The sequence below is a fragment of the Helianthus annuus genome, chromosome 16, assembly GCF_002127325.2.
Source record: "Helianthus annuus cultivar XRQ/B chromosome 16, HanXRQr2.0-SUNRISE, whole genome shotgun sequence".
NCBI classification, from domain to species: Eukaryota; Viridiplantae; Streptophyta; class Magnoliopsida; order Asterales; family Asteraceae; genus Helianthus; species Helianthus annuus.
In genome coordinates, this window is record NC_035448.2 from 20,629,760 (window position 1) to 20,639,324 (window position 9,565).

The window sequence follows — 9,565 nt, forward strand, 5'->3', positions numbered from 1 at the left end:
CTTTCTGAAAACGGCCTCATATTCCTTACAGGAGTATGGGTTTGAGAGAACTGCCTCACATCCCCTGCAAGGATGTGGGTTTATGAAAACCCGTTTAACTGTTTTGTTTGTTTGATTGTCCCCACTGGATGCATGCTTGTTTTGAGAGGAGTGAACTCACCTTGGTTTGCTCGGTATACACTGTTACCTGTTCCCGTTAGTCCAACAACCCGATCAACGGAATGATTACGAAAGTGCAAGAAGTCTTCGAAGAAACAAACGGGTGTTGCCGACAGTTCCTTAAGAGATAGAGAGCTAGGGTTTCGTTAAACTTTGAATCACGTATTGATATGCGAATATAAAGTCCTTGTAGCCGAGCCACATATGGGCCTCATCTGGCCCAAAAGCCCATCCCGGTGATAATAAGGTTTCGTCTGCCAAATGTGTGAGGATGAAGGTTTTGCCAAGCCATATGCAATTCAAACTAATCCTAAGTTTCACAATCATCACTTATAAATTGATATGGATTTATACTTACATGTCCCATCACTGACTCACCAAACACTAAATCATATAGAAATTATAAAATAATATACTCAGTATAACGTACAACGAAATGTAAAACGAAACTGTAAAACTGGTGACGCGTAAAGGAAAGGTCTTGGGATCTCGGGTTGTCACATCATCCCCAACTTGAAAGAAATTTCGTCCCGAAATTTAACAAGTAGGCCAAAAATGGCGAAGTGTCGGATCAAGATGACTGTGGATTTTCCCCGGGTACCACAACAGCGTTCCTTCCACGTTTGGTACCAACTGCTTCTCCATCCCACGGAGGTATTCATTCTCAATATTTCTTTCCTTGAGAGCGTCTCTCTGCGCGGCATAAATGCGCAAGGAGAGGTCCGTTTGAACAATCATTTCCAAAGCCCTAACCCTTATGGGCTTGATTCTTTCCTTCCGACTCAGGCCATCGGCGACCACATTCCCCTTCCCTGGATGATACTTGATTTCACAGTCGTAGTCGTTCAATAGTTCAACCCAGCGTCTTTGCCTCATGTTAAGCTCTTTTTGATCAAAAATGTGTTGTAGACTCTTGTGATCCGTGTAAATTGTGCATCGCATGCCATATAAATAATGTCGCCATATTTTCAAAGCAAACACCAATGCGCCCAATTCCAAATCATGCGTGGTGTAGTTTTCTCTCGTGGGCTTTCAGCTGGCGAGAAGCATATGCTATAACCTTCTGGCGCTGCATCAGCACGCAGCCTAAACCCTGACGCGAAGCGTCGCAGTATACCACGAAGTCATCCGTGCCTTCAGGTAGAGATAAGATTGGCGCGTCACAAAGCTTGTTTTTCAACTGTTGAAATGCTTCTTCCTGTTTGTCTCCCCAATCAAACTTCTTGTCTTTCTGCGTAAGGGAGGTCAAAGATTGAGCGATTTTTGAGAAATCCTCAATGAACCTGCGGTAATACCCAGCCAAACCTAAGAATTGTTGAATCTCGGTTGGCGTCTTAGGAGTTTCCCAATTCTTGATCGCCTCGATCTTTGTGGGATCCACATGAATTCCATTTCCATTAACCACGTGACCAAGAAACTGAACTTCGCGTAACCAGAACTCGCACTTTTAAAACTTCGCATATAACTTCTCCTTCTTAAGCAGCTCTAAGATGGCTCTTAGATGATGCTCATGTTCTTCTTTTGTTTTTGAGTAGATCAGGATATCGTCAATGAATACAATTACAAACTTATCAAGGTACAGCTTGCAAACTCTGTTCATCAAGTCCATGAATACAGCTGGCGTGTTTGTCAGACCAAACGACGTAACCAGGAACTCGTAATGCCCATAGCGAGTCCTAAAGGCCGTTTTTGGGATACTTTCTTCTTGAATCCTCAACTGGTGATAACCTGATCGAAGATCGATTTTTGAGTAAAACTTGAACCTTGTAACTGATCGAACAGGTCATCGATCCTTGGCAAAGGATATCTGTTATTTAATTGTCAGTTTGTTCAGCTCCCGGTAGTCGATACACATGCAAAAACTACCATCCTTCTTCTTGACAAACAAGACTGGAGCTCCCTAAGGTGAGAAGCTTGGCCTGATGAATCCCTTGTCAAACAACTCCTAAAGTTGCGTTGACAACTCCTGCATTTCCGAAGGTGCAAGTCTATAAGGTGCCTTAGCCACAGGCACGGCGCCTGAAACTAAGTCAATATGGAACTCGACTTGTCTCTGTGGCGGCAATCCTGGCAAGTTTTCTAGAAAGACTTCAGGATACTCCTTCACGACTGGAATATATTCTATCTTGGGCTCAGCGGCTTCTCTATCAACGATATGTGCCAAGAAGGCAACACATCCCTTCTTCAAACACTTTCGAGCTTTTAGGCAGCTAATGATCCTCAATGGCGTATCGCGCTTTTCTCCATGAACCACAATCGTCTCTCCATCCGCCATTGGGATGCGAATGGTCTTCTCGTGACAAACAATCTCGACTTTGTTGCTAGATAACCAATCTATCCCTACTAGGGCTGTAAACGAACCGAACGTTCAGCGAACAGTTCGTGAACCGTTCGGCGGGAAGTTCGTTTATGTTCGTTCGTTTAATAAACGAACGAACATGAACAAGAAATTTCGTTCGATTAGTTAAATGAACGAACATGAACAGAGGTCTCGTTCGTTCGATTGTGTTCGTGAACGTTCGGTAAGGTGTTCGTGAACGTGTTCATGAACATTCGTTGATTTGCGTTCGTTTATGTTCGTATATTTGTGTTTTAATTGAAGATTTTTGTACTTTCTTATATTTTATTTGTATTTTTTATATTATTAAACTTTTATTTATTTTATTACCCAAACAATGAAAATAGGGAACTCACTTTCATCTTGTTTATGCATCATTTCCTTTCATTTCTCATAATTTACATCGGCGAATACGATCGACCTCCGTTCCACAATAAGGGATTCAAGTTCGAGTGCTACTCTCTGGGCCATCTATCTTTATCCTTCGCCGCGTTCGCCAAATTTATTTGTGTTCGCTTGTGTTCGTGAACCGTTCGCGAACACACTCATTTCCTTAATGAACGAACACGAACATAAAATCCTGTTCGGTAAGTGTTCATGAACCGTTCGTGAACACATTTATTTCCTTAACGAACGAACACGAACAAGACCTTGTTCGTGTTCGTTCGGTTCGTTTACAGCCCCCCTACTACCACGTCGAAGCTTCCCAACTCGACTGGCAGTAAATCTACTGTAAATTCGTGTTCTCCTAGCTCTATTACGCACCCTCTGATAACTTCATGTGTTTCTACTAGCTTTCCGTTAGCCAGTTCGGTTGAGTATGGAATGTCTAACTTACTAGCAGTTAACCCAAGCATATTTTTAAATTCTAGCGATACAAAACTATAGTCGGCACCAGTGTCAAAACAGTACAGATGCAAAGCGTTGATTTATAAGGAACGTACCAGTGACAACATTCGAGTCCTGGCATGCTTCCCTTGCTCCAATGTTGAATACCCTCCCGCGAGCTTGATTGAGTTTTGGGCATTCACGCTTGAAGTGCCCGTGTATCCTTTCCCTTTTGTTCACTGCCAGTCTTTACCTCAGCTGGTGGGTTTGTATCCCTCTTCTTGCGGGCACTGCCGGTAATTTTCTTAAAGTTGGAGAACTTTCTCTTGTTTTCCCCTGAGGATTCGACATGAGTTTCTTTCTTCTTTGGTTCAGAAATTGAAAACTTGTTCAATCTGATGGCTTCTTCTGTAAGTGCCACGCGGAGATCAATGGCTTCGGTAATCGTTGGAGGCTTGGACGTTGTTACCATGCTCATGATCTGGGGTGCCAATCCCCAGATGAAACGCTCAATGCGTTTAAATTCAGGCTCAACCATATACGGCACAACGCGTGACAAGTCGTGGAACCTTTGGACATATTCAGCAATTTTTGGGCCATCCATTTTTAGATTCCAAAATTCCGTCTCCAGCTTCTGTATCTCTGCTCGTGAACAATATTTCTTCCTCATGAGCTCCTTCAGCTCGGCCCATGTCAGTGCATATGCCGCCGCCTCTCCTAAGGTTTGAACTTGTAAGTTCCACCAAGATAAAGCACCATCAAGAAAGAGTCCTGAGACGTAAGTAACTTGGTTTTCAGGAGCACACTTGCTCATCCGTATTACCGAGTCCATCTTTTCTGTCCACCTGACGAAAGCAACAACACCTCCAGTGTCGTCGTAGTTCAAGGGCTTACAATCTAGGAATTGTTTGTAAGTGCAGCCTGTACGGGCAATATCATTAACAATCAGCATTAGTGGATGTGAAAGAAGTATCCAAATGTAACGTAATGTGTCTCAAGCGACTTAACATTACCATTGGGTGGGTTGTTGTTATTGTTGTTGTTTGAGGTATTCCTGCTTGTTTCTGCGTGGGAGGCCGCATACTGTGCTATTGCTGCGGCAATTCGCTCCTGGAGTTCCGCCTCAGTAGTAGGCAGGCTTGGGTCTCGTCGTGGAGGCATCTTCTAAAAGGTAATCATATTGGTCAGGTCATAGTAAGTATAGTAAATATACATAATAACATCCATCAACCTCATAACACATAACATCCCATGTTATAATATAAAACGAATAATTCAACAAAGCATGTAGTGAGAACATTGCCATTGAGCTTTCACTTAATCATGACCACCATATAGTTTTACATGTTTCCTAGTACATCATACATCAAAATAAGATCATAGGGTTACATCACCCCAAAATACAAGTCAGTCTACACAATCATATACAAAAGTGTGGTCTTCCAAAAGTCTTCGTATGCTGGCCCAATTGTGACTTTCTCACCAAAGCAATCTACCTGCACTAAACCAAAATATAGCTATGCTGATGGCGGGGGAGGAGGAGGAGGATAAGAGAAAAGCAAACGGCGCATGTGCACCCAATCCTCCTCAAGGGCACGAATAACGCACAGCAAATAGGCAATCTGCTGCTCAGGTGTGAGGAAGCGAACATCCGAATTTCGGGGTAATGGAAGAGGAGCTGTTGGCGTAGAAAAAGGAGACTGACAATGACACGGAGTAGGACGTGGAACTCTCTCTAGCTCCTGAATGCGTCTGCTCAACGCGTCCTGCTGTAACTGCAGGGATATCAGTATGTCATCTCTGGTATACCCGACATGAAACGGGTGATATGGGTCTGATAGTGGCATAATATTGGGCGAAGACCACAGAAACGGCTCGCCCGAAGGTACAAAAGATGGTGTAGTGTGAGGAAACTGAGACATAAATGGAACAGCTGACGATATAGGCGGTACAAAAGCAGGCTGCTGTCTCGACGAACCCTCCCCAGGACGAGGTGGAGGAATATCCCGGAGAAAAGTGATAGGAAGATCGGTACGATGGATATCAGACACATGGGGAAGATGAGGGGCAACATCAATCGGTGCAGAGATGGGTGCATGAGAAGGGGTGACAGGTCTAACATATAGGGGATAATCGTCATCATCGAACCACCCGTTGTGGGTGTCAGCGTATCGAGGATCGATGTGAGTGGCAAAAGGTGCATGGTCAGCATACACAGGGGCCGAATCAGGTAATATCGGTGCAATAACGGGAAGGTCAACAATGGGTCGTGCAATGGCTGGTGCATCCATATCAGGCGGTGCAACGATTGGAGCATCATCAAGAACAGGGTCGTGCACAGGCACAGGGTCATGAGCAACGATAGGCTCTGGTGCTATGACAGGCTCAGGGTCGGCAAAGTCCATATCAAAGTCGGCAGGTATATCAAGAAACTGATCAATAGGAGCCACTGGTGCCTCCAAAGGCTGGTCAACAGGAATAAACTCGATCTCGTGATCGGGGTCAAAATCAGGAGGAAAAACTGGATCAAACTTGTCCTCGAACTCATGATCAAACTCAAACTCGTGAGGTGAACCAGGTACAGCTGACATCGCCATGTCTGAGTCAGCGTCAGGAGAGTAGTGCTGCATGCCCCGGTCGTGCAAAGAAGCGGATGCCACAGACTCAAACGAGTCTGGATCAGGTGAATCAGAAGGATCCTCCTCCACAGGAGCCTCAACAATAGGAATGACGACATCATCAGCAATCGGGGCCCCACCCTCATGGTAGTCCTCAGGGGGACCCTCATCTAAAAGATCGATGTCGTCATCAGACACAACATCGAGTGGCAAATCCTCCATAGGAAATGCAGCAAGTGGAACGGGAGCAGGGATCTCAGCAAGAGGTAGATCCCCAACTAGAATGCCATCAGCGAGCTGATCATCGTCCCCGAAGTCGGGCAAAGCGAAAGGCTGAAAATCGTCATCATCAGTGCTGTCAGTATCAGATGTATAAATCTCGGGATCTTTGGGCATTGGATCATCTGGGTCTACTGCTATGGGGTCTAGTGTGCCAGAAACTCCACTCGAAGAAGACATGATGTCTGTAATAAACAATCACGACAATTGCACATATATCAACATGAAATCAAATAAGCATGTAAGTCACAATAATGTATGCAACTAATCATCCTAGTCTTCCCCAGATTATCCCTCCCAGTTTCTCAAACTGAACTCCCTAGCCTCTAAGACCAACTCCTAGTCTCTAAGACTAAACCTCCCTAATCTCTAAGATTGAATCCCCCAGTCTCTAAGACTGAACCTCCCCAGCCTCTAAGGCTGAACTCCCCCAGTCTCTAAGACTGAAATATAAATTTGAAATTTGAAATGTGTAATTGTGTCCTTTTGTTTTGTAACACCCCGAAAACGGGTTTGGTAATCAAACCCCGTTAATATTAAAGGACGGGTAAAATACCGTTAGTGGTAAAAATTAACCCGGTAAATATTAGGACTCAAATAAATAAACCTAATATTAAATAAAAAGGGGAGTAAGTACTTTGAGATGAGATATAACTTCCCGAACCCGTTAAAGTAACTAGGAGTAACTAACCTAGTTAGTAGCATGTGATTAAGTAACTAATGATGAGATATAGCTTCATTTGATCAAAATAAAACATGAGGGACTAAAATGGACAAGTGGGAAACTTGTTTTATTAAAACAAAAAAAAATACACACACACATTGTGTGCATGTTCTGATCGACCAGGAGGGTGCTCCAAGGAGCAAAACCCTTGTTCACACTAAATGACCAAATTGAAGCTCGAATCAAGACTCAAATCACTGCATGAACACATAAAAACGATCACTTAGTCATGGGGATCACAAGGTATGTTAAATTTTGCTATTTGGTGATACTTTGAGATTATGATGAACAATCATAATCGAAATTCTGGAATGAATGTTGAATCTATGAGTGTTATTGTGATTATATCTTTGTTTAGAAACAAACCATAGTAGAAAATTTGATGAATTGTTGTCAAAACTAGGGATTTGGTAATTACCCTATTATGTGCTAAGTGGGTTTTATGTTAATATGATGAACACTCAGATTAGAATGTAAGAGTGATGAATATCGAGGTTATGATATAAGTTCTTGATGTAGTTCATGAACACTAGACTTAGAGGTTTGGATGTGTTGATGTAAATCTTGGTAAAGATAACTAGTTATGAACTAGTTAGTAAATATGTAAAATTATGCACACTAGGTGTTTGTTAAAATGCCTAAATGAAAACTAAAGTGTTGAAATTAGAGCAAAAACGCGTATTTGAATGATATGGCGATTACGTGTAATATGAAGTGATAAGGGTTCAAATTATTATGTTGATTTAGACTTAATGTTGTAAACCTTGTGATTTAAAGTAGTTAACTTTAATAAGCTAAGTTAACTAATCATGAAGTCGAATAGTAGTTTCGACATATGAAATAAGTGAGATGGAATAGTCGTGAATAATTATGACTAATCTAACCATCTTACAATTTACAATGATAGTTTGACGATTAACAAGCTAGGTGAAAGCTTGGGAACGAAGCGGGTCAAACGAAGCAAGAATGACGGAAAAGCATAATTTGGATGTAAGGTAAGTATGGCTTACACTAGTCTTATATTTTAGAATATTCTCTTATCGTAATAGTTACGAATAGGATAAACACATAATTGTGGTATGATGTTCCGGCATGTAGACGCACGGAACAAGATAGTCGAACATGACAAGAAACTATGTTGATGGTTTAAAAGGAGTTAAAATCGGTAATTTGATCATTTTTGACAAATGGAAAATGAAACTTTTGAATGGTTACCTTATAGGGTAAACCAAAACAAACAATAAGGGTAAAACAGTAAATTGGTCATGCGTCGACCATAACTATTGGTTTTGAATGGCACCATATGACGTAAGCCATGATAGGCTAAAAAGCGTTAAGAAATGATCAATAAGTGAAACGACCGCACGGTGTAAACCGGAGCGTGTCGTATAGATGAGATGGTAATAAATACCATCTCGCCAACAAAATCGGTCACTTAGACCAAATGGGTCAAAAGGTGAAGATATCACCTTTTGACAATAACGACTAATGATTATTGTCGAGTTATATTATTTCAGGAGTAAATGTCAAATGAGTATTAGCAACATTATGGATTTAGCGGTTATAAAAGCAAGGTATTAAAAACGGGTCAATATATTGATCCACGCCAGGTATGTGAAAAAGGGTAACACTCATTTAGAATATGCGGTTCGATGAGTGTTATAAGAAGTCAAAATAAACATTTGGTTACTTGATAAGTAAATCGAATGTTTAAAATAATGAACATTGCGTTTGGAAAGATTAATGACTTTTCAAACAAAAATCATAGGTTAAAAGAGGGATTATGGGTCAAATATACCTTCAAAAGTCCTTCATCATAAATGATTAGCTAAACGGACTAAAATGCCCTTATAAGCTAAATTGGACAAACGACCTTTAAAGGTAGTTCTGAAACGAGTTTTATGATCATATAAATAATTAGAATAAGTATAAGAAGCGAAAGATGTAAACCCTTGGTCAAATGACTCTATATGAGTCTTTGTCGTTAATTAGCAATCCGACGAGAAAAACTCGGATTATATAGATCACCTCATTTAGTCCACCACAAATATAGTTGTGGTGGAAGATTACTTGATAAGAAATGTTGTATAATAACGCTAGAAACGAATGAAAGCGTTTCATGATTAAAATAGGTCTAAATACCCTTAACGGGTCAAAATGAGCATTTAAGCATAAACGGGATTTTATTATGTAAGAAACCCGTGATTTGAACCTTGTGCAATAGGAAATAATCATAATAATATGTTTACAAAAGAAACAAGGGCCACAAACAAGTTTATTAGATGAAATCACGAACGGGTCAAAATTTGGTAAAAAGGGTAATAAGCCGAAGACTTAAAAGTATTAAATTTTGTTAATCCGGATGTTGGATTTTAACTCCATATGATGGGGGATCAAATTACAAACAATAGGAGGAAACGGTAGGTCAAACGGATGAGCGGATTGAAAGATACGAATGTTTTCGTGTCAATAAATGGCAAAATGGAAAGGCTGAATACAGGGACCACCGTAAGTTACGGTGGGAATGATATTGATACGGTGGTGTCACACCCCCAATTTCCACGTGTCACCGGTGGGCCCGGTGTGGGGTACAGTGACGTAGTTGGCATCGTCATAGAC

General features: G+C 41.4%; 1 protein-coding gene across 1 annotated transcript; it reads right to left on the reverse strand.

The window, feature by feature from the left end:
* Positions 1-4,842: 4,842 nt before the first annotated feature.
* On the reverse strand, positions 4,843-6,402 carry LOC110919064. The gene has a single exon (XM_022163342.1). It carries the CDS (start codon positions 6,400-6,402, stop codon positions 4,843-4,845), a length of 1,560 nt encoding a protein of 519 aa, XP_022019034.1.
* Between the last annotated feature and the right edge of the window lie 3,163 nt (positions 6,403-9,565).